This window comes from Poecilia reticulata, chromosome 2, assembly GCF_904066995.2.
Source record: "Poecilia reticulata chromosome 2, P_reticulata-male-v2, whole genome shotgun sequence".
NCBI classification, from domain to species: domain Eukaryota; kingdom Metazoa; phylum Chordata; class Actinopteri; order Cyprinodontiformes; family Poeciliidae; genus Poecilia; species Poecilia reticulata.
Genome location: NC_088831.1, coordinates 28809710 through 28835514, shown reverse-complemented (window position 1 = coordinate 28835514; position 25805 = coordinate 28809710). Strand labels below are relative to the sequence as shown.

Below are 25805 nucleotides of genomic sequence, written 5' to 3'. Positions count from 1 at the left end.
TGGTCTGACAGAAACTATTTGAAGAAACTTGAGGGGGCCTGGGAGGGGAGCAGTTCTCGTAGGTGAAGTGTCAAAAATGTGTTTGTGTGCACTACAACCTTCATAAGTTAGAAGACAAAAAGACACAGGCATGTTGTCAAATATCAAAATATAGTAATTTATTTGAAACAATGAATGACTTCAAAGTTTTGTCTTGGAAACAGGTGACAGCAGCACCCTTGATCGAGGTACAAGAGAGAGAAAATAGCTGTCACCCCAATGTTTTGGGGCTTCTTGGCATGCCAATAATGATCACTCTCCCCCCCCACAGACACAGCCCCTTTCTCAGTCTGACACAGACAATAATGGCTCTCAGAAACAAAACAAAAAAAAGAAAAAAGCTTTGCAACACCTTGTACAATCCAGTCATTAAAGACATTAAAATGAAAAAAGAAAATAAACACCGGAGCACTTTCAACCAAAGCCAAGCAGTTGCCGAATCCACCATCACAAAAAGTGCACTTCATGTCGATGTAGCAGAAAATGCTAACAATGTGAAAGATCAATAACAAGAAGGCAAAAAGAAGAGGAATATTCTGCGGTATCGAATCGCCATCCACGTCACAGGAATTTCAAATGACCAAACTTAACCAGGTGTAAAATAACGATAATAAAAAGGCTCTTTTGTTTCCAGCAGGACTCCCAACCCCATGTACTCTACTATATCTGGTGGAAATGTTGTCCAAATAGTCAGTTGCTAAATTCGCTTTAAAGTGCCACTGAGGAACTGTGATGATGCCAATCAAGCCGTCATAACTCATTTAGGTCAGGTTGATTCTCTAACTAGTTGGATTTATTGGCAGTAAGGTGTCAAATAAGCTGAATCAGCAAAGGAGACTGGTGACTGTTCCCTCCCTTATTTCGGACAAGCTAAAACCTCTGAAGGCAACCAGCAAAAGACAGATTAGGATAATTCATATATCTCACCATATCAATTTCCACCTCATTAAAAAAGGAAGTCGTTATATATAGCTGACCGTGTTGAGAAAGACCGTAATAAAAGAGGCCGACATGCACTTTGTTGTCACAAACTGAGAGCGAAGATGCGACGGCTCTCGCCGATAAAGAAGAGCCCCTGTAGAGAACGATAAAGTGTACTGTATATAAACATATATACACAGTATATAAGTCTGTGTTTTCATCTGATTTACACATCTTTACATTCTTGAAATTTACATCCAAAAAGGGAGAAAGATTCTCTTTGTAAACCACAATTTTCACATCTTTTTTTTTTCTTCTTTTTTAAACAAAATGCAAATCTATTCATTTCAAGAGAACAGGCCGTTTTAGGGCGTCAGGATGATTACTTGGCAAGTTTTCCTCTTGTTGACCTGCTGTTAAAAACGAACTAGGATCTACCTCGTAACTGCACATTCAATCTGACTCTCAAACGTCCGTCTTGTGGATAATGTCAAACAAGCAACGGGTGCTGTGGAAACTTCCTCCTCCGAGAGGAGAAGTTATGCATCCCCATCACCTGACAGTGGCAGCATTGCAGTGATGATAATCGGTAACTGTCATCCTTCTTGCCTGCTCGATTATCTGGACATAGAGTTATATTTCCTAAAAGGAATTGTTAGCCCAACGCCTTCCCTTCGCATTTTGTTGCTTCTCCCAGCCCAAACACCTGTCTCTCATTTTCCCTTCTTTTTGTAGAAAACTTGACTCATCTTTGTGTTTCCACCCAGCCTGCAGGGACCCCAGCACGTCCTCGTTAGAAACCTTTTAATATATGGATTCACCCGGTAGGGAGTCAGATCCACGTTGAGGGCTTCCTAAGCCAGTTTCCATCCTCTCTCAGGCTCATCGGAAAAAAACACGCATCAACAAACATTAAGGTGCAACGAATTTAGTTGGTGTTTGAGCTGCTGCTGCTGTCGTCTGGTTAAGGTCCTGTGAGGGGTTCATTTCAGTCCACCTTTACAGCCCTTCTTGAGCGAGGAGAGTGCGTTTGCTGATGTCCGAAGAAGGCAAATCTCAGCGGTTTCCGGGATTCGTCGTCCCAGTAGGAGGGCTATTTTCGGAGATCGAGAACACAAACCTGAAGAGGGGGAAGAATCGGGTACAATGAAAACGGCGTTGAGGAAATATTTTATTTACAAAGAGCGAACCAAAGCCTGGATGGGTGCCTAAAAGGATATTTTGTTATACACAGTGATGAAATGTAATCACATTTTTGTACCTTTTTCCTTTCAATTAATGTTCCTTTAATCTTGCTTAGATAAAGCAATCCACTTTTGCAATTACCTGTTAGATTTTAACCTTCTTGTGGAGGGTGTTGGTGAATGTGTGCTAGGCAGCATACAAAGAAGTGTGTAGGTCATAAAAAGGCAGAAACACAACATTTCTCTGTATTGCACTCAGGCGATGTATTCGTTTTCTGACACTAAAAAATGAACTTTGTGATGCAAAATTCATTGTGTAATGAATGTTGCATCAGTTTAACTTATGAATTGAACTACTGACAAATTAAGGCTCCAATAACACTGAAATTTATTGACACGCCCCCTTCAAATAAAACCAAAGCTTACCGAGCCGTCTGATGCGCTGGCTCCAACTTTATCTCCGGTGCTGTTCCAGCACACCTCAAAAATGCCACCGGTTCCCCTGTAGCTGTGGACCAAGGCTCCAGTCTGAAACAGAAGCATCACGAATAAGAACAAACCGGTCTGAGAAAAAAAAAGCTAGTTTCAGCTGCCGTCTTACCACACTCCGACTTACCGTGGTGTTCCAAATGTGGACGCACTTGTCGAAGGAGCCGCTGGCGAGGTGTTTGCCATCAGGGCTGAAGGCCACGCTGTAGACAGGCTCCTGGTGCTTGGTCAGGGTGTGTATACAAGCCCCTCGCTCCACGTCCCAGAGTCGCACTGTTGAGTCAAAAGATGCACTGTGTGGGGGAGAGAATAAAACATAAACGTCTGAGAGCAGCATTAAAGCTTCTTCATTTTTCTTGTGACAACACCTCAATTTTTGGCCTTTGACGTTTAATTTTCCTGACAATTTTATAAATCCAATGCAGAGAGGCTGTAGATTGTGCTACAGCTTCAATATGTTGAACTCCTACAAAAAAATAAAATAAAATATGTATATAAATATATATGCATATGTGCAGGTGTTCTTTGTTACCTGGCAAGCATGATGTTGGAGTTGGGGTTATTTGTGCCCGGCCCGGTGGGGCTCCACTTGATTGTGTAGATTTCTTTACTGTGAGCTTGGAGGTCGTGGACGCAGGACTCCTGCTTCATACTCCAGATCTGTGTGCAACAGCAAACAACGTATGAATGCAAATTATCTCTCACGTTTGTTGCCTGCAGCTACTAACATGGGAAAACTGGATTTACCTTTAAGGTCATGTCATCTGAGCAGGAGGCAAGCAGCATACCTGATGGATCCCACTTAATGGCGTTGACCTCATTCTGCGGGGAAACAAAACGCTCGTTAGGAAAGATGGAGATAAGGTCAGGAAAGCAACACGGGGAAACGCTGCTCACCGAGTGACCCTGGAAGGTCTTGAGAGGCCGGTCGCTGCCGAGGCGACACACGTGGATGCACATGTCTGTGCTGCAAGAGGCAAACGTGGTGTTGTTCTGCCAGTCGACATCCAGCGCAGGGGCTGTGAAGCATTTGCGAGCATAATCGTTAGAGGTTGGCATGTTGGTGATCTCACACCATGGCAGAGTGCGGAACAGTTTGCATCTTGCCCACAGGCACATCGCTATAAAACCCGAGTGAAATCAGTGAAAAGTTAAGTTTCTTTCAGTAATTAAATTCAGGTATATGACACTCGGACTGAAATATTTAAGTGTTTGCTTTGGTTAACTCATAAAGCACTGACTCCAACCGCGCCTTATGAATCTCCCTCAAACATTTCAGTGGAGTTTACTTGTCAATCTCCCCCAAGCCTGTGGTTATTCTTGTTGCTTGTGCCCCCTGTCATTAGCCTCACTTTGTCCTTCCACTTAGCTTCCCAGTGATGTGCTTGGATAACAGCAAGCTACTTAAGCTGTGACTTTTTTGTGAAGGGTGTCAAAACCTGTCTGCTGGACAAGTCAGACTGTTGACTTTAAATGTTATGTTGACATAAAATAGCATTTCTGTATATAAATCTGAGTGTACTGAGGCTATACCATTTTTTTTAGTTAAAATACTTGAATCTACTCCTGTAATCAGATGGATTTGTATTATTTTTGTTGGAAAGACTTTAAATGTTTTGAATTGCCCACACTGACCTGAGTGAAAAGGAAACTGCTGCTTGGCTTCTCCTGTGTTTGCATCCCAAATGATTGTCGTCTGAAAAAGTAAAGATCGAATTTAAAAGTTAGGGGGGGGGGAAGGAAATCTACAGCAACAAATTCTTTCGAATTAGACAGAAAATTGACTTGTTGTCCAACTCGACACAGATTTATTGCTAGATCTCGGACTTGAGTGACTAACCACGTCCGTTTATAAACTTAAAAATGTGTGCAGTCGTAAAATGCATCGGGTTTTATTATCTAAACTCAACTTTGTGCAAGTATTTGTAGAGCAGAATATATGTAAAACAGAAGTGAACCACAAATTTTGGAAGGCTCCCGTTGCTAAAAAAGCTCAAACAACTGCTGTGGGATTTTTAAAAGTACCTTATCTACGCCAGCACTGAGAATACAGTTCCCCTTCTTGTTCCATTTGAGTGCAAATATGGGCCCTTTGTGCTGCCCCAAGGTGCTGGCCAGATTTCCTGCAGGATAAAAGGTACCTTTAAAATGTCTGAAACTGGATTGTTCACAAAAATGATCCAATAAACCTAAAGTCCAGAGAAACACAATGTGTGACAGTGATGGAGGACGCACCGTCCTTTGTCCATATCCTGGCAAATCCATCATACGAGCCAGTCGCCAGGAGGGTCCCCTCGCTCTGTTGGACAGACAGAAAACAACTGTTAACTCGTCTGTGTAGCATATGGCAGGGAAGCAAGAGAGACGATGAGGATAGCCGATCTGAAACCTACATTCCAGTCCAGTGAAGTGACGTCTTTGTTGCTGGGGACATCCTGGCCGCCTTCTCGGATGCAGTGGCGGAGAACCAACTGGGTGGAGCTGGAGCTGTTGTTCTCGTTCAGGTTCCAGATCCGAGCTGTGGAGTCGCCCGAGCTGAACAGGACACACACGCACACACACACCCAGACAGTTCAATGGTAAGATGGGCATTTTATAAACACAAGGTGGTGCATGCACCACTGTGGACTAATCTGTCCCAGCTCCGCTCGGGATCCACGTCAGGAGAAATGTGCTGGCTTACCCTGAAGCCAGCAGGTCACTGACAGGGTTCCAGGCACAGATGAACACTTCGGACTCGTGGCCTCGGAGAACTGTGGACTTACTGACTGGTATCTCAACGTCCCCGTCCACCTCCATGGGCTCACTGTGGTTATCTGGCAAGACCAGGCGAGCAGAAAATGCGATCAGATACACACACATATACTATAATCGATATTACTATAGAACTCAATTTGCATAGAAACTCCAAAGAGACCCATCACAATGTGAACAAGTCTGAATTGTGCTAAATTTGTTTGAAAAAAAGAGGTAGCACCAAATAAGGGTCGGTTTGAGTTAAAATAAAGTTCCATCGCTAAAGTTATAAGAATACATAAAGCGAGGAACTTCAAATTTTTATTATCTCATCAATATAGATTATATAATTATGTATAAATAGTATGCATGCATTTGAGCTTGTGTGTATAATTTTGGACCTGAGTGAATTAAAAAAAAAAAGCTCCACAGTAAAACCTGTTAAGCAACGTGTTGTAAAATGATCCCATCCTTCACACAACTAATTAAAAGCCCTGAACGACACTGGAGCCTCTTCTGGCCACAAGTGTAACATTAGTCACAACACAGTTGTGTTCCTATCAACACCTGCAAATTAATTTCCAAGGGGATCCAAACATTATCTTCTTATTCCACTTGTCCACCTGATCTCCAACTGTCTGATTTCCCTCACAAAAGAACTAAACAGAAACTACTTATCATTAACGCGATCTATGACGAGCTAAAATGTTTATCCTTTTTTGTTAGGACAAACAACAGATGACTAAATAACACGAGGATGCAATTTTTATTCCTGATTAGTCTTTATGGGCTTTCACAGTTTGGCATACACACAGAACCATCCAATCACCTAATTCTTTGATTCGACTTACTCATGGTGTGAGTGCCGTTCTCCTCTCCATTAACGGTGGCTTCTCCGTTCTTTGGTGCAATAGACTGGTTTCCTGAGGTCGAAGCAGAGACGGCGCAGGTGGCGTGTTGCTGGGCGAGCTTGTCACGGAAGGCCTGCTGCCGCGTCTGCACCACGTCGGGCATCACCGCATCGATAAGCGACAGGGACTCGATCGGCCGACCGTCAAAGACGGTACCATCCTGTCAGGAAGAAAAAGACATTCAATACTATATTCATTTACTCTGGAGGAGAATAGACATTTTCTGTTGTCCTGTGTGCATAATTAGTGCTCAGCAGGCAGAAGTTACATTTTTGCCCTTAATATACAGTAGCTGATGGACAATGTGATTTTCCTCACACTTCTTGTGCAAATCTGTTTATTTGATGCAAGTGCAAATTTTGAAAACGTACGCTTTATCTGCATTTAAAGGTAACCTTACACAGAGACATTTACTATGTCACAGGTATGTAATATAGCTGTAATACAACTGATAGAAAATAAGACATGACAAGTTTAAGTTATGGAAAAAATACTACGACCAGTCTTTCACTATTGCTCCTAACAGCAATCTGCTAGTACGCAATTTTCAATAAATGTTCACAAAACCATGATAATATTGACCTTTATTGAATTCCAATAACCATAAATATACAAAACATTTCAATTCTGTTACATTCCAGGTCCCTGCACTCACCTCATTAATGCTGATTTCTGCCTCAACGTACTGAAGCCCTTTCTGCAGGATGGAGATGAGGGCTGCAGGGGGCACTAGTGTTCCATTGATGTTCGACTGACTTATGTGGCTCTCAATGCCAAAGGTGAATGCTGAATGGGTAAAACCTAAAAAGGAAAAAAAGAAGAAAAAAAACACAAGATAAACACACAGCACAAAGACTCAAGGACAAACACGTTAACTGAACATAAATGTGAACTTACATGTTATGTAATTTAGGAAAGAAAAGAGGCCTGAAAGACCTGGTGTTGAATTCATACATTTCTTTTTCACTGATAGCATGTGAACATATTTGCACAAAACTGCTTGGTCTCAGTCACTGTAAACACCAATTAAACATCAGCAAGGATTTCAATCATTTATCCAATATCTCTTAGAGTATGCTCAGTAAACAGATTATGTGCTTTGTCTCAACTGCACTTTTTTTTTTTACTGAATATACACCTTGCAGGTTATTGCTATGGAAATATTAGATATATTAATAGGTTTTCAGCAGAAACAGTTCACTGTGTAAACAAGACTTTCATGAGACAAACCTGACTCTTGGAGGTATCTGTAGACCAAGAAATTCACTTCGTCACTGGTAATACTCATCTTAGCCCAGCGAGAGGGGGGAGGTTTGTTGGAAGGCTGAGCTCACTCCTACAATAATGAAAGAAAACACAGTTTAATATGTGAATGGGCAAATGGTGGTTACAGAAGTGCTCAGATATTATCTTGTGTGGCATTAAGCAACTAATCTCTATCAAAACGAAATAAAACGTAACCGCATTCTGCAGAGGGCAGCTTGTCCTGACTTGTGCTCAGTGATGCAACATGTTCGCTCCAGTTCTTGTCTCGGAGCAGATTTTCTGCTTTAATTTAACAATCTTTGTAAATCCAGAGTTGCTTCTAATTGACCTAGTTAAATACAGCAGGGGGGAAAAAAGCTCTTATAACACAAGCAGGATAATAAAGGCAAGCCTTTCTTTTCCCACCCAACAGATAGAGAGCTGCTGCAAACATTAAAATTACAAAAAGAAGAAGAAAAAAAACACCCAAATGTACATCCAGCTGAGAATGGCTTGCCAAGAACAAAGCAAAAACTGAGACAGGAGAATGAGTTGAGACATGCAGGTGTAAAACTGTTTCCCTGCGTCTCGCATTAGGAACAAATGGCAACGCTATTATGCAGAGAAGAAGTATGGAGATAGAAAGGGTTCGTGTCAGGTATGAAAACCACATGGCTGTCATTCCAAGCACTAAACAGGCCCCACTCAAGGTTTCCTCTGGTAGCATAGCAACAGGGGAGATCGAGCTAAATAGACGTGGAACGGTGTTGTCCCAATTACCAGTGGGCATTTAGCCAGAGGGGCTGAACATGTTGCACATAATGAATTATTCACTCTTTCACCTTGGTATGTTCTTTCAAATGGAGTTAACCTTGACTGCGCTATGAAAACCATGTGAAGGATAACAGTAGATAAAAGCTTACAAAAGGCACGGCGTAAGAACTGAAACATCCACAATAGTCAATTTCCAAAACTTAAAATGAAATTAAAAAAAAAAAGGCATCGGTTATTGTTCTAACCAGAGCGAGTGCTGCTTCTTTAGTTAGTTAGCTCACACAAGGGAATAGGGAAGGCTGGCCACATCAAAGCTAAAGCGGCGGCTGCTGCTACATAACATACAGCTGGAGATGTAATTAACAGGCAGCCTGAAGGGGCTCAGGTCCCATCAGTGCAGGACAGCAGCAAATAATCACTATCAGATGAATGCATGATGACACCACCCATTGCACAACCACTGCCATGACAATATCAGGTGCAACATGTGTATACTTTCCCCTTGTTCTCATCTATGCTGCCATCACTCTGACTTTTGGTATTTTTGGTGGTGTTATTTGTGTCTGGTGTGAGCATCGGCTGCCGTTACGACTGCCCAACTCGCTAAATATTGCATCAACAGAAAAAAAGTGCAAGTTCATGACACTTGAGTTTTAAACGATCCTTTGCGATATGAATACAAAAGCATTTTAAAGGTTTGCACCAAGTCTTGATTGTTTTTCAGCACGTATTTTTGGGTATGCAATATAGAAAAGAGAGAGAGGGAGACAATTCAAATGTTTTGTGGCAACTCCACAACTGGACTAATATCAGCTGTTGAGGGCACAAAAAAAATTGACAAAACAGAGTTTGCTTGACGGCACCCTACCGGTACCAACTCTAAAGATTATTTAATTATTATTAAATAACTCTGGACTGTATGCAATATTTTATTGTTCTAAATCTAGCATGCTTTCATAATCAAACCTGAATCAGATGCTGTTGTTTTCCTGTTTCAACATAAAATGTATATTAGTATAAACTACATTACTATAACTGTAATAATGTATGATGTTATCTTAACAGAAGTAGAAGTAACAGGTTTGATAAAAGTAAGCTTTTCACATTACATCTTTTTTATTTTCTATGCAAATACTATGGTACTATTATATTTTTATTGAAGGTTACCATGCCAATAAAAACTTACTGGCACATGCTAACGCTACACTGAGCAAAAATCCTTCCAATAGTTTAAGACTCACGAAACTGTTGTTACCCTTTTTAAAATATGTTTGAGGCAAGATTATATTCCTTTCCTGTTTGTTTCTTCAAATGATCTTAAAGTGGCCAAATTTGCTATTTTAATGGCAGTGAAACTTGTTATGACAACAAAGCATGGGAAAGAATTAAGAATTACTTTTGCAAAGTTGCTACTGACAAGAGGTGTCGTTATAAAGTTAATAAGGATTAACATTTCAGTCTAAATATCAAGAGCATTGGGCATATGGCAGACAACCTGAATGGCCTGAATTAGACATAATCCTCATAAGCTTGGGTTGCTATAGCAATATGAATTGTGCGAGACACAGCAGGTAAAGAAATCCAAAGCCATACAACTTCAAAATATCAAGCAGCTTCACTGCATTCAGTCAACTAAGACAGGCACAGAACCGGCATAGATTACAGAGTAACAAAACTATACATTATGGACCTTAAATAAATTCCAAACAACACATTTTTAAACACCAAGCGATTAAAATCTAGGACAAAATAATAAATTGACTCCTGTTTTTAGTCAGTAATGAGAATTACTTCTATGCAGTGACATATGATGTCACAAGACTTCATAAGACTAAATAAAACCCCTATATTCATGATAGTATTAATATTGCTTAACATAAAGGCCCCCTCAGAATGGAAAGACAATAGCCAGAACTGACAAAACACCTAATGGGTCAATGATGAGAATGCCTGCTGGGAATATAGGGCTCATTAGGAGGTTTATTGCACTTTTATGGCAATTACTTTACAATGGCCGCCCCTTCTCTGCAGGAACACTGGACAAAAAGAATGGCCCTGTAAAATATTTGTGTGTGTGCTCAGTGGTCACAGCTGCAAACAAAATGTAATCCCATGTTACAACCAATTGGGGGCAGTCTAAAATGTGAGGAGCAATTTAGGATGTGGGCTGTCCTTGCTTTGTTTGGTGCTGCTGATAAGCGGTTAGATTTGCTCCGATGCGAAAATTTTTTTTTACTCAAAGCGGACAACGATCTCTTTTAAGGTCACTGCAACCGTATAATGTGTTTGAGAGCTATGTTTTCTCAGGTTTACATTTTTCATGCTTAAATTGTTGTCTAGAGAAAAAACAAGAGATGAATCAATCAGTATTTTGCCAGCTGTCTGATCTTTTTCCTATTAAGTTTTTGTCATCTGGTACCGACATTAGATGATTCAAACTCCTGTTCAATAAATTTAATAAAAGCAGAGCAACAATAAAACCTCTGTTGTGATCTATTTCAGTTAACACAGGCAACATCAAAACCATTTGTTAATATGGCAGATGTTTTTAATATGTCTTTGGCATCTTGCATTAGAAGTTAACACAAGTGCAATTTTTGTGGGACAAAAATGACATTTCTATTCTATTCTAATACACAGCTGTTTTTGCGCCTCACAGCCCAAGCCAACTTTCAACAAATTAGCCCTAGTCATGCTTAGTGTATCATTTCCTAAATCTTACTGCATTAGGTTTTCAGTACACATCTTAATTGGCCAAATGTTCAAAACATACAAATGGAAATAACAAATAACCATTGTCCAGGCCTAACAGCTTTCAGACTTGAAGCCACTTCAGGAGAACATTTTCAAGGCAGGAATTAGACGTGTTCTGCACACATCTGTGCATGTTACGCAATGACCGATACTGACTGGGGGGAGGTCAAAGTTAACCCACCGCTGTTGCATCTCTGAGCAATCAAGGGAGGTAGTCACAAAGTAGTTCTGGGATCTTGTCCAGTCAATAATATTAAACTAGCCAAATAATTTGATTCAGCAATTCTTACGAGAAAAGATTTCAACACATCCTCCATAATCCAGACTAATGTCAACACCTTGGAGATTCCTTAGGTTACAAAGCTCATCTTCCGAGAGGTTTCAGTTGCCTTTGGCTGTAACTATATGTTTTAACTCACACAAAAAAAGAAAGGAAATATCTGGTATGATTGAAAGGCAAAACAATTGTTAAAATCATGCAACAGTTATCTTGTCAGAGCATAATCCATTTGTGGCCAAAATATGCAGCTAATGGGGACTGAGACTGTGCTTCAGCTTACATGGTTCCCTTTTTTTTTTACAACTAAACTCGACAATAGCAGAGTAGTTTGAATTATATTATTTGGCCTTAAACCACAATTGCGACCTAGGAAGACTTTTACTCTCACCATGTAAGAAGATTCAGTGTTTAATAGAGAAAGAAGCATTTCCACGGCAATCTTGGCAGTGGTACGGACTAAACCTGCAAACTGAAGGCAGTTTAAGAGGAAAGCAAGTTTGACCTGAAGGTCACAGCATGACTTGGGTAAAACTGGTCACGCTCTAAACTACCTTTGCAGGTTAGGTGTAGGGGCATTGCAACAGGTGCAGGTCATTCCACCTCTTCGGCATTTGTCACTTTGGTCTTTTCGTATCTTTCTTTTTCAAAAAAGAATGTCTTATGTGAACTTTTTAACCAACCCGGTGTGGATTAGTACTTACTAAGGGGACATATTATACCAGCTGTGATAAAATGAATTAAGTTTTTAACATCTAGTCATTGTACTTTAAGAAAATGTTGTTTTATGACAAATTCATTTTGTGTTATTTACCATTAACAATTCTCAAGAGGGGATGGCTGAGGATAACAAAAACCATGTAAATTAAGATCAAGTACTTATGTGTGACATTTAGAGGAAGACTTGTATAACTGTACATGAAAACTACAACATCGAGTAGACTAAAGAAATTAAAATATGTTAAAAAAAAATCATCCAATTAGGTGATCAGAGCATAAAGTAATCTAAACATGCATTTGGGTTTAAGAATTTCAGAGAATGTAAACAAAACAAAGGAGAACAGCATCAGCTTTTCTAATCATATTTAATACATCGAAGATAATTTTAGATTCAGAACTCAAATCCGTAAGCCTGACATTCTCGAAACACGATTTAAAAGCCGATAAGCAGGGTTATCATGGAAAGCATTTACACTTTACAAGAATCCAAATAAAATTCCTTCTGCATACACTTGGCTGCAAAAATCACACAAGCAAGGAGAACCAACCAAACCGTCGTCTCCTACGCATGCAGTTTTGAGTACAATGATGTTATAAAAAAAAAAACTGCATACCACAGACCCCATTTTCTCCTGAACGGTCACCTCCTGACAGATGTGCAAACAAGACCTGGAAACAGCAGCCATTTTCTCTTGAACTGCTCTGCTGAGTAAAACCCGCCTTTGAAGCCTCTGGTTGGGCTGCAGTCTTGAGGGGGAGGGAGGGAAGTGTGTGTAAGAGACAGAACGAGTGAGTGAGTGAGTGAGTGAGTGAGTGAGTGTGTGTGTGTGTGAGTGAGTGAGTGAGTGTGGGGGAGGGGAATAAGTGGTGGGAGGTAGTGCGTGTGTGGGGTGGGGGGTGGGAGGTGGGATTGGGAGTCGAGGTGATAAATAATGATTTCCACACAGGTAATCACAACAACTATTTGTGTATTGTCCTCCGTCTTTGTCGGTGAGGCGGTAAGTGACAGTCAATGTAGGTCAGCGAGCGGTGGGGGATGGGAAGCCTTTTCAGTTGCGAGGGGAAACACTTCTCCCACGGCTCCTTTGGGTGGCAACACTTAGTGTTTACCAGCAGAGACAAGCTGTGCCCCACAGATACAATAGTATGCAGGTTTCCACTTCAACCTAAAGCTCCACCCACAGACCGATATCCTCTCAGAGTACAATAACTCAGACGTGAAATTACCCGTTTAGTTAATCCGCTGAAATGAAAACCTGGCGAGTGAATGGCAGAAAACTGGACCTTGCAGGCCCGATCTGTTGGCTCTATCAACAGCTAACGAAAAGCTATGCATGTGGAGAGGTCTTGTGGTTTGAGGAGCTGCCCTGCGTTCAGTCAAACAAAGCTCAGTTCCTAACCCTTCTCGGTTTTCTCGTACTTTTTGCACACAAATTCCTGTCCCGTTTCCTAAAAATCGCCGCGTAAGCACAAACGCGGTGGGGTTATTTTATTTTTATGCTCTTGAAACAATGAAACAACACAATGATCAAGTTGTTTTATGATTTGGTGCTGTGGTACAAAGAGCTCCAGGTCAATGGGGTCGACCACTGTGACGCAGCGTGGCATGTCACATAAAGCTAATTCCCTAGTCTATCAATATCTGAAAATCTTTGTATTAATCTATTTGATCGGTTTTGATTCCATCTGCTGTTTGAGCCTGTTCACTCTATAAAAAAATAAGAGATTATGACAATTTTTGGTTGTGAAAGCAGGCACTAGACCCTTGACTGGCAAGTTCAAATTGGTGCGTGGTTATTTCAAAACGTCCCAGGGTAGGTGGCACCATTTTGTACCAGAACAAGGCTGCGCAAAACAAATGAAACTGCTGGGATTTTTGGATTTTAGTATTCATTTTTCAGTGGGCTCATGTCATAGTCCTAAACACCTAATCGGACAGTAAAAGGTCAGGACAATAACGACATTTCACATACTTATCCAGACCTGGAAACGGATAAAAGCAAATTCCCTGCTTTTCCAGACAGGCATACAAATATAGAGAGCAGACATTTCCTCACAGACGTTTCGCAGGTTCCTGCTAGTTAGCTGCAAACTGTGTCTTCAGAGAAACAGCCGGTTGATAGGTCGTGTGCAAACATGACACTGAGACGTCACACCTCTGATATTTCTGCCTTGCCAGAAATACCCTTTACACAAGAAAGCTGCTTCCGTTTTCTGACTTCCTGCACTGCAACCCTACATGCACCTTTAATATAAAATGAATGAATCACAACAATCCCAGCATGAGCAGACATATAAGAGACTAATGGATCAGACAGGCTTTTTTCAAGTTAACTTACAACTATCCTTGCACAGTTTTATGTCAATTTAGTAAGATTATACAATAAAAGTAGATGCCAAGAAGTGCATATTTATCTCAGAGGGGAAGATGACATGTTTCAAACGTCAAGCATCTCATGTTCTCATGCTGAACGCACTGACCTCAAATAAAAGTACCAACTCCCTCCAGACTATTGTTGCTAAGGTAGAAACTGAAGTACAGCAGCTGTCAGATACTGTGCAAACATTACAAATATTTCATCTGGGTGTCATTATCAAAATAAAGATATCAACCCATAGTTTATATTATTCTGACTACAGACAATACACCCCACATATTTTCCCTTTTTAACTCTATTATTTTGTCACACCACAAATACAAATTTCAAAAAAATGTTACTGGGTTTTTATGTGATAGATCAACTCAAACTAATGTTCACAGAAACTCCGCAATGTAAAATAATGCAACAATTTCTAATAAATTGGAAATTTCTAATAAATAAAATAAAAGTTTGTTATCATGACATGATAAACAAAATGTGAAAAACCTAATATTTCTGCAAGACTCTACATTAAAGGAAAGTTACTGGCAAAGATGAACCGCAGAGATGGGGACAATCAATCCATCTAACTCACTACAAATTCATTAACTCTAGGTGGCTCGGGTTTCATGTATTATTTAAACTGCAGTTCTTGGAGGGCTCTTTCTATCTGTGTGTAAAGCAACTTGCCTATATCAAAGTGAAAAACCTTGTGTTTCAGGTCTCAACATCAGATGACCTTAAAAACAAACACCACAAAAAAAAACTGCATGAGACAGCATAGAGGGTACAAAGCAGTGAACCATTTTGTCTTTTTGAAATATTTATTACACCTCCTTAAATAATAGGATACTAGCGTAAGATTAAAGCTACTGCGGGCAAAGGGGAATTAATCTGACTGATGAAAAAGCTAAATGTAGAAGCTTAATGATCAAGCAGGTTATTGTGGGGCAACACTTTGTCAGGCATTGTGTCTCTATCTGGTTTCTCCAAATGACTTGGCTGGTTTTTAGGTCAAGGGCGGCTGGTATATACCAGCCGTTCTTGATGCTCTTGTAAAGAGAAAACACTGTCAAGCCGCTCTGTGTGTCAGTCATCGCTTCAGGCTTAGCTTGAACTATTACACAGATGTGACATTTAATCTAAAACCTTGTGCTTGCTCTCATAATAAGCAGTATTATTAATATTAGCAACTATTAACTAATAATGATAGCTTTAGGTAGGAGGTGGAATACTAAAAGACCAAATGTATATTTTTTGGAGAATCAAAAGTATATTTCTACATTTATTCAGCAAGAATAAAAAAAAATACAATGTTTTTCAGCAAGGCTCTTTTTTTTCCTTTCATAATGAGATGAGAATTGTACAAATAAGCTGTACACACAGTCAGACCAGTGTGGGCAATACAACGGTTGCTATGGTGAGCAGAAAATCTTGCTTTTCCATCAACAGCTGCTCATGCCACCTTAAATACCCCACACTCATCTCCTGGCGCTTTCCCTCCATCTGACATCAGGGTCAAACAAACAAGGCAGACAAGTGCGACGAAACACCAATCCTGTTTCTGAGTCACTATAGCCGTGTCTCCAGCCAGCATTTACACAGAGTGGCACAAATACCACAAGCAATATACGCAGTGGACATATGTGCTATAAACAGACAAATTGATTTTTTAAATTTTATTTTACACTTAAAAGAAGGGTGTCTGTGTGCATACTATGTAACAATTACTGTATTTTGAAGTCCGCTTTGGGCCAATACAGCCCATGTCAATAAAAAAGTGTCTTCATTGTCAACCAATACAGTTGCCTTGGTAATCTCTTTCAAAGCCTACCTTGAAAACACCTGGATTACATTCACGCATTGCTCTCCAGTGTAGTAAGTGAGTTGTTCGTATTTCTACACCCAACAACTCAGGAAAACAGAAAACCGGTGCAGCTGTAACCATAATACTTTCACTTCCACTTCCATAATCAACGTTTTTTTTTTCTAGCACGTAGTGTTCAGAGCAGCAATCTATAAGTAAAATAAAAGACACAATCCAGATAACAAATGAGCAGATTAAGACTAAAAGTTACATTTAACTTATGTTTGAAGGTTTGACATCTTACTTCTTGCTTCAAAGGGTAAAATTACACGAAGTTGCTACAGTCATGCTGAATGATAAAAAAAAAAAAGTGAATGAGCTATTTCAGACATGAAGCGGTTCAATGAGCTAATAATCTACACAGTGTGAATAGGACTAAGATATATTAGGGATGCGAGATACAAGTAATAGTCTGGCCATAGTTTATTAATGTGTGGGAATTAGACAATTAAGGTGTAGCCACAAGCTTCTCATTTACTCATCATCTAAACAGAGTATAAAGAAAAACTTGCTCTGGGTTCGTATTTCAGCCACGTTTCAAACCAACAGCTCATCCCATCGCTTATAAATATTTTGTACAGGGCACAGTTTCACCTCTTCCCAGTCCATATCAAATAAGCATAGAATAAAAGCAAACACGCAGTAGTGTGCATTATTTCATAATAAAAAACTGAACCATCTGAGCCTTTTATTATTGATGGCACCATGTTTACCTGTGGTAGATTGCAATATTTCATCACAAAGGAGATGGATTCAAACGTCCCTAAAATAATTGGTGTTCTACTAACACATATGGTCAATCACTAAAATACTGAAGTTATATTTATCTCCAAGTGTATTAAATGCATTAAAACTAACCAAGAATGTGTTATTTAAATGTTAGGGACATATGCATGAGTTGGGATAATTTTGAAATCTTTTTTAATAGTCTCCTTTTCAGTGAAATTTAACACTATTAACCAATGAACCTGTACCAGATTTCACTTTTAATGCCAATAATTATATTTAAATGATAAAATAATAAAAGGGTTAACATAATTGAATTATCAGTCCAAAAAGTTCCCCTAATCAGAAAATTGGTATCTGAGACTAACAAACTTTAAAATCCAGTCGTTTTACAATCATTTGCCAAGAGCTACTGGGTCATGCTGACAACGACATTATTTAGACGCTTTTAAAGAAAACTCTAAATTAGTTACTTTCACAATCAGTGAGGTATAAGATTAAGTCAGAGGAAGCACAGAGATGTAAAAACATACCTAAAGAAAACTGTATTTTCCAGGATTTTGCAACATCTCACCAAATTACAAAGGTTGCAAAAGGGCAAGAGAGAGCAAGACTTCTACAGATATCTGGAGGCTGAATGAAGTTCAAAAAATAAAAACAAAAAAAGCACCGTTTCATAACGTAGCTCTAATAAACTTTGACTAACTGGATGTGGAAATGTCAGCTTTTTGGAAATGTCTGAGTATAGGATTAAAAATGTAAGTAAAAAATAAACATACTGCTATAAACTGTACTGTATAAAATCTAAGCAGTTCTGAAAATGCTAACCACATTAATCCCTTAAGAGATGCTAAAGACCATTTAAAATGTCTCCATGATCACTTTGTCTGTTCTAAAATATTAATAAAACTGTTTTACAGTGACTGCTATATAGCAGTGTTGTGACATTGCCTCCACTTCCAAAACAAATAATTAATGACCTCTTGTGGCAAAAAGGCAATAATAAATATACTCTTTGGTGAAAAGCAGATCAGTATTGGCAAGTTTCTAACCAAATAATTTCCTACTTGCACCTGTAAAAGAATTTGTCTGCAAATTGACACAGAAAATAAAGATGAATGGAAACCAGTTGCAGCACAACCAGTGACTAATTTCTACCAATGTCACCTGATGACCTCAGAGCCAACCACACCCCACGAGGCATGTTTATATTTGTTTCAAATAGGCACTCTTAAGGGTGGTGAGAACAGACTCCAACACGAGGCAAGACCAGATAACAATTTGCGTTCATTGTCAACAGCCTTGTGTGTCTTTCAAGAACAGGGTTGTAAAATGGAAACGCTGAAATAAAACTCATTCTCAGTAAGATCAGCTCTCAGACTACATGCCAAATTTTTCAAATGCTGCAGTATTAATGCTTGAGTAGATGCCACAAGTGACATCTACTCAAGCAATGCTCTGCAGTCTATAAGGTTACAGCAACCTTGTTTAGTTTTAACATAGCAACAATTCATAAGAAAAAACTGGGTAGTTCTAGTGCTAACAAGCCGCCTTCAAGCAAGAATGTGCTGCAGTGTTGTTTTATTGGAATGTCATTTAAATGTTTCTCCTCTTTAAAATGACTATAACAACCTAAGTCAAAACACCTCCAAATGGTTGTTATTAAACAAAATTAAAAGAAAATCACCCCATCATTTTCTCTCAGATTTATTTCAGTCTTGTTTGTACCATCAGAAACATGTCCACACCGATAGCAAAGCATTCACTTTTAGCCTCATCGCTTTGAAGCATTGCCATTAAGACGGTCCTGTCAATTTCTCACTGAAGTCATCCAGCTTGTTCATCTTATGGTAATCTCACAGTGCTCAGCAAGATAAGAACGAGTTTCAACACATGTTTTGCTCCATTCACATCAGTCTGCTCAGTCCAAACATCTCAGTTCCTGCATCTCTACATTCTTCATTGGACTATGAATATAAATCCTCACTTTCTAAGTTTCATAAAGAGTCAAGTGAATTCAAGAAAACCTGCAATTTAGAATCCTGTAAGGCAAAGTCAATGTTGGTGCAACAGAAATGTATACAGAGAAGTTTAAACACTGATGTTATCTGGAGGTTTGAAAATAATTAGAAGAAAGTTATTTAATTTTTTTTTTTATTATTATTTAAAACTGTAAAAAAAAAATCCAATAAGTGTTTTAATAAAGATATGAAGCACAGTAATGTCCACTTGTGACCCTACCATTGCCAGTACAGTTTGTAGCCGTATATATGTTTAATCCGTCTTAAGAGCAATACAAGGTGAACCAAATTGACAGAATCTATACCGGTGTGTATAAAGATGAAAAAGCATTGAAAACGCAACATGAACAATAACTAAATAGGTTTCTCAATCTGGCATGCATGTTCTTTCCTGAACAGTTACCACAAGCATTATCAGTTACAGTGCACTCCTTTTCGTTTCTGAAAATCTATTTTTAAACACTTGGCACATCAGCTTAGATGCCTGCAGTCTTGATAGATGTTAAATACATAAAACATATGAGGAAAAAGTGCAAGGCACAAATGAGCCAGACATGTTTAACTCTTAAATAGCTGAATATTAAAATGCTTTAACAGCATACATGTGGACCCATTTCAAATCAAATGCCTACAAAGATGCACACAAAACTTAACACAATAATAAATTGCCAAAAGAAATCTCAAATCTAACCAAATACATATATACAGCCGTATTGCTTTAGGTATAATTTCAGAGTAACCACTGGTGAACCAGTTGGCTGGTAGCCCGTGAACATTGCATGTCTCTCTAGGGGTAGAAAATGGCTTACCTTCCCCCACAGCCTATCATAAATAAATACTGCTACAGAAATATTTGGATAGCTCGAAACAGAGAAGTGTTGCACCACAAGACTGACAAAGCTCTTCTCGGGGACTTCCTTGCCCTACTTTTTAGCAGAGGATGCCTTTCTGCTTTAAACTCAACCCACCCCAGAGGCTCAGCTCTGTTGCCTCACACTCAACAGATTTGAATCTTGCTTTTCAAAATAGATTTAAGGCACGACAAGGAGGACAAGGCAAAGTAGGTTTTTGGTTCTTTATTTCACTCAAATCAAAACAGTGTCCTTATGGCATTACTGTCATTGAACAAGACGATCAGAAGACTAGCTACTTTAACAATAAACCAGAAGATACTTTCAAACTATCTGCAATACCTCGCTTACTACAGCTTCTTTGACACTCGATTAAAGGCCTACTAGCAGACCTATTGAAGGCCATTTGACTTTAACACATGAAGGTACTATCGACATAACACCTGGGTCAAATGACTCAGGAGTAGCAAAAGCATTCATCATCTCCCACTCCGTCTTGCAGCAACTGAAACCTGACACCTAGACAGACATCTCAGTCATCTCAACCACAAATTTCATCTGCTTCCATTGAAGCAGGCGTTGTACACAATTAAGCAATAAGTATGAAAAAGCTGACGTTGACATGGGTGTACACTGCGCTATTGTTTTTGGGTATTCCCAGACAATTTCAACCTGCATTTAAGAAAGTAGTTATGTCACACATTATAACGCCATAAAGCATTTCACTCTAACCAACTTTACAATAAAATAAAAGAAGATGGGGGACAACTGAGATCTCTGTTCACGTCACCAAAAGTCAAGTTTAAACAGGACCAGATCTACATGCAATCTCTTGAATGTAACCAATTCAGCAGTTTAAGTTGTTATTTCATTCAGGTTACCATTGCTAAACAGTTAACTTTTCTCATATTTAATGTTATGAGAAATTATGGTGAAAAATAAAATAACAGGAACACATAAATATTGCTTACAACATGGTGAATTTGTAAATTATAACATGCATATCTAAAATAAACCCTGCTTTCTTAAAGAAGTGTGAAACCTTCACTCACAGCTACTAAAAACAACAAAGTGGTGAAGCATGCAGCTTCTTTAAGTGTTAATTGTCAACCTTGTGTCTGGGGCATCAATAACACTTCAAACATGATAAATAAAGAGGAAAAACATGCTACTGGCAACGTTATTAAAGAGGGTGGAATTCATTAAATTAGGGATTCTTATGTTAGGTGGCAAAATTCCCTCTAGAACTACACATGGCTGAACATTTGTCATATAAATTAGAGACAATGTGAGTCCTTATCCTGTAACAATCAACAGCCATAAAAGAGGAATTAGAGGGAGAAAAGAAAACTTAATATAAAAGAAGTATTATTCCAACCCGTGCTCTCCCAATAAAGGAATTCTAATGAAACGCCTTAAGTGAAATTCTCAAGACCTTTAGTTACGAAAACAACTTAACTGAACTCAGACAAGGAAATGTAAAACAAGAATTGACTATACAATTATTACACATAGCATTATGGTAATATTTTAACCTTGATACACGGGCACAAGCCAAACCGCACTAAACACTTGCTAAATTCAGTACAAGTTTTTATAACCCTATGTCACAGAATATTATATCTATCTACTTGGGGTCTGCTCTGTATAGACTAGAGCAGCACAAGTCTAAAAAGCTGATGTAAGCGGGTTTATTATTCAGGCTATCAGCTCTGGTAGCAAAGTCTGCAGGCTTGAGCTTTACAAACACGCAGCTCGTACCAAAGCACCTTTAGAATTAAAGTGACTACAGTGACGTGTGACACTCATTATGCTTCCAACCCATGGTCGTCCCTGTTGACCACAAATATTACCAAAGTGTTTTTCAGTGTGATCTTTTTAACGTGCGGAATATGCATTAGCCAGCATTAGCGTCACACATGCACCACATCGGCTCCATTAAGGTCGGGAGCATTTGAGGTGAATTCGCCACGATGATCTAGAGGGGATTAAGCCAGCTAAGTGGCAGTGCATAGCAACATGTGGGGGAGGGGAGACGTGGCACTACTATGCACTTCACACCATTTATAAAATCTCTGGTCACTTTCACATCTCAAAATAGGACTCCAAGATGTAGGAATGGCATGACAATAAATTCTAGAAGATTTTAACCCGCAACTTTTGGACCTGACAACAAGTAACCAGGCCATACGTGACAAAGTAACAACAATCACTGTAAAATTAGCTTGATGTTTGAAATTTGGGTCACTGACTTGAAGCCATCACACATAGGGTGTTCTAAATGTCTTAATGAACACTTTTACGGTCTAATGCCAGGTCAGACATGTTAATAGTGTATTTTGTTTGCTTTCTGTCCATCTTCCAAGAATGATGGTAACCAAGGTATATAATTTAGACCTGTCAATCACGCTTCAGTAGGTTGGCAGCTGCAGCTTTAGATTGTAGTTATACAATAACACAAACTGTCCCTTCAAACTGGTGGCAGTCCGTTGTACAGTTGAAAGTCTTCCCCTCCCCCACACATGCGCTTCATAACTCTGGATGCCAATATAATATTATAACTACTGACATAGAGTCTTTAATAAAACAATAGAGTGTACATTCAAATGGGGGAGGGCTTTTCTGGGGGTGTAGTTATTTAGTCGCAAATTATGAAACAACCTTTAATCCTTAAAACTTACTGCAAATAAGAAAGATATCATGGAGAATGAAAACACAAAAAATGCAGAGCCGTGAATTTGGCTTGTTTTGGATAAGCAATAATAATTAAAAGACGCAAACAGGAATTTCACAACACACGTGTGGAGTGACTGGGGTGACTAAAAGCTAAGAAACACCGGCAAGCTCCTGCTTGAACGCCGTATAATCTATTTCTAAGAGTCTTTATAAAAGCCAGGCAGAAAGAGCCGAGCAGTCAGCGCATCCTGAGCCTTTACCCACCTTTAACTGTGAGAGTGAACTCGTGGTGTCCGCCGCCACCTCTCTCTTCCTCTTCCACAAGGAGAACCTCCAACAACTTCAGTAAGCGAGCAAACACTTTCCTCCCATTTCGCCTGCCCTCATATTTCAGCGCGCTTAAGAGTCAGTCACAGTCGGCCGGTTCGGCAGGGGAGCGAACCGGGAAGCTTCTTTCGTCTGGCGGTAAAAGTTGGAACAAGCCCGAGTTTCAGTGCGGCTGTGGCTGCAGGCTGGCTGCTCCGCTGGAGTTTCACCGTTCACTGAGAAACAGGAGCGCAGAGACAGCAAGCAGCGAGCAGGGGAGACGTAGACACCGCGGAAGGGGGAGGAGGAGGGCTGCCTGACCTTAAACCTGAATACTCAAAGCACCTTTAAGGGTATAAAATCAATTAATCTCTGTTAACATGCCTAAAGTAAAAACATAGTTTAAAGCCTCACCTCACCTTACAGCAAGTACATTTAAAACTATGCCCCTGTTATGTGAAAACAGATTACATTTGAGCTATAAAGACATCTGTTTAAAATAAAATTAAGCTTTTTGATCAAAATATTTCTTCAGCTTATCATTATTATATATTTTAGTTTAGGCAGAATACAGTTCTGCATGTTGCCTATCTGGGCCTGCTTTCAGCGAGCTCCCCTCCCCCAGTCCCCGGGTATTTTTCGCCTGCCTGGTCAACCAGCGGTTGATTAATTCTCCTTTCGCCTTGCTCAGTCATTCAGATTTGGAAAGTAAATAACAAGTTGACATCAGTGTGACACATTCCTTCGGTTACCGTAAAAACCGCTGCAGCGGCGCAGAATACATTTTTGTGCTACTGCCACAATATTGTGCTTGTATCAAGCTTTTATTTGAGTAGCCTAAGCCAAACCAAGCGTGAGTAAGCAAATTAATGGACTAACTGAGAATAACTTTCTAAAAATAAATAAATAATATTAAATAACATTTCCTTTTATGTGCTCTCTGTTTAAATGTTTTATTGTAAGTGTAACTGTATTGTGAGCACATTGGTCATTTGCATAGTGTAACATGTGAATAAGTAAATATTGTTAATTCAATACTCATTAGTGTCCACACTACTGTTGCAGTGGCATAGGTATGCACTTACAAAAGTAATGTGAGAGCAAATCATTTAGAGTGTGTAGTATTACATGTGGATTTTAGCCTTTGTAGTCAAAAAATATGACGAAACCACATTCCATATTCAGTTCTTTGTTATAAGTTTTTCACATATCGACGTCCAGGCAATTTTGTTTATCTCTGAAAAATAAATAATGGCATTTTACTTAACATTTTTATATTTATTCAATAAACAAAATAATTTCAATGAGTTCAAGATCTTGGTTGTGCCTCAACCCAGTGCTTTCAGTTTTTCGATTTACTTCCTATCCTTCATGAATTGGTGAATTTACTTCTGATATATAGTAAAACTGATGGTACTCCCAAAACCCTGACAACACTAGATCTGTGCTATGGTGAGATGTTCTTTATAAAGAATGTTATATTTGGTTTAAGCTGAATGTGATCTCTGTTTTATTGTCTGAGTAACTCAAAAATGGACTCATTTGGCTATGGAAAGTCATTCCAGAATTTCTGCTCTTTATCTATGTTTCTTTGGACAAACTTTAACCTGCGCTTCATCTTTATCTTAGAGAGTAAAGGTCTTCTTTTTGCAAGCCTTCTTTTTGAAAGTTAAAGTTGTGCAGTTTATTTCTGTTTGTACACTCACATCAACAATAGCAAGAAGACCCTTCAGTAGGTTGAGTGATAACATTTTATGAGCTTTGGAGACATCTTTTAGTACTTTGCAGTTTGCTCTCAGGTCGAACCTAGTTGAACGGCCAGAATAGAGCATTTAGGCAGCTGTTTTGAATGTAGACTATAAAAACTTGGTCAAAACTCCTCCCTGTTGTTTGCAGTACCAAACTGCTGCCATCCTAAAATTAATTGTGCCTTTCTGTTAGGATTATCAAGGCTAGTAACCAAATAAAACATTGTGAGCATCATGTTTGAAACCAGAGAGTTAGTTTTTTTCTTTTAAAATGGTTCAGTAAAGACAAAACAGATGATACTAAACATGAACTTGCATGAACTGTACATGTGTCATTCCGGTGTCATTCCATTGTAAGCTCATTGTTTGTCCTGTTCTGCTTCACTATCGCCAGTCACAATGCAGACAGTGCATTGCATAGAGTTGCAGTCATCATGATACAAATAGAAGTCTTACCTAAGTATTTTTAACTGACTCTGTAATGACTCTGTAGAAATTCACAAGTAAGCAGAATGTAAGTAAACGTAAAGTAAAATGGTGTGTTTGACTTGTCATGTCAAATAGTAAAGTCTGTTGCATAAAGAGATAGCCTTTCCAAATTAGATTCAGGCAGATAGATGCAGGAATAAAACGACAAAAAAAAATATTGGCTAGAAATGTAAATAGAAGTGATTACCTACACACTGCAAGATATCTGATACACAACAACACAGGTCGGACACCTTAGAGAGTTTATAAGATTGCAATGTCACACCGTAAATCAAGAACTTGTGTTACAGCATACTGCTGTGTCATTGTTGCCTTAACTCTCAGTCAGATCTGACAAAAATAGCACGAGATATGTGCACATGATGCACAAGCCATGCAAAGATTCACAAGTGGTATGAACGTAGTATAGATCTTAAAAATAAGTATTGTGTCATCTATCAGTTTTAGTGTTTTTATTCCCCCCAAAATGTGGGATTCTTGACTTTCTAGATTTCAGCTGAAGCTTTAGTGCACATCTCATGCTTTACTTGGTATTCTCGAGCTCTAAGATCAACTGACCTGATATTAGATTTAGTTTGTCAGCTTGTTATACATTTTTGCTGTTATTCTGAGCAAAAGTAGGTTAGTAAAAATTCACTACTGGATATTCTCTTAAAAAAAACATTCCATATAGAATATCCTCATATCTCTATATGATTCCTCTGTGCTCAA

The 25805-nt window shown here is 39.1% G+C and overlaps 1 protein-coding gene across 2 annotated transcripts; it reads right to left on the bottom strand.

The window, feature by feature from the left end:
• Nucleotides 1-133: 133 nt before the first annotated feature.
• On the bottom strand, nt 134-23487 carry tbl1x (transducin beta like 1 X-linked). 2 transcript variants are annotated; one of them, XM_008400732.2, is made up of 15 exons: nt 22816-23487; nt 7511-7616; nt 6936-7081; nt 6221-6440; nt 5317-5449; nt 5027-5168; nt 4869-4932; nt 4659-4756; nt 4269-4329; nt 3531-3652; nt 3381-3455; nt 3166-3293; nt 2761-2926; nt 2571-2672; nt 134-2080 (listed from the first exon to the last, which is right to left on the bottom strand). In XM_008400732.2, exons 2-15 carry the CDS (start codon nt 7566-7568, stop codon nt 2054-2056), a joined length of 1542 nt encoding a protein of 513 aa, XP_008398954.1. In that variant the 5' UTR covers nt 7569-7616; nt 22816-23487; the 3' UTR covers nt 134-2053. The 2 variants fall into 2 exon arrangements, with proteins under 2 accessions (XP_008398954.1, XP_017158379.1); XM_017302890.2 differs by lacking the exon at nt 22816-23487 and adding an exon at nt 12665-12776.
• Between the last annotated feature and the right edge of the window lie 2318 nt (nt 23488-25805).

Excerpts from the sequence above, each read along its gene's own strand:
- tbl1x (XM_008400732.2), bottom strand. The coding sequence starts at position 7,568 with ATGAGTATTACCAGTGACGAAGTGAATTTCTTGGTCTACAGATACCTC. Across the intron at positions 5,169-5,316 it reads AGTGACCTGCTGGCTTCAGG|CTCGGGCGACTCCACAGCTC; the intron begins GTAAGCCAGCAC and ends TGTCCTGTTCAG. Across the intron at positions 2,927-3,165 it reads TCCAACATCATGCTTGCCAG|TGCATCTTTTGACTCAACAG; the intron begins GTAACAAAGAAC and ends TCCCCCACACAG.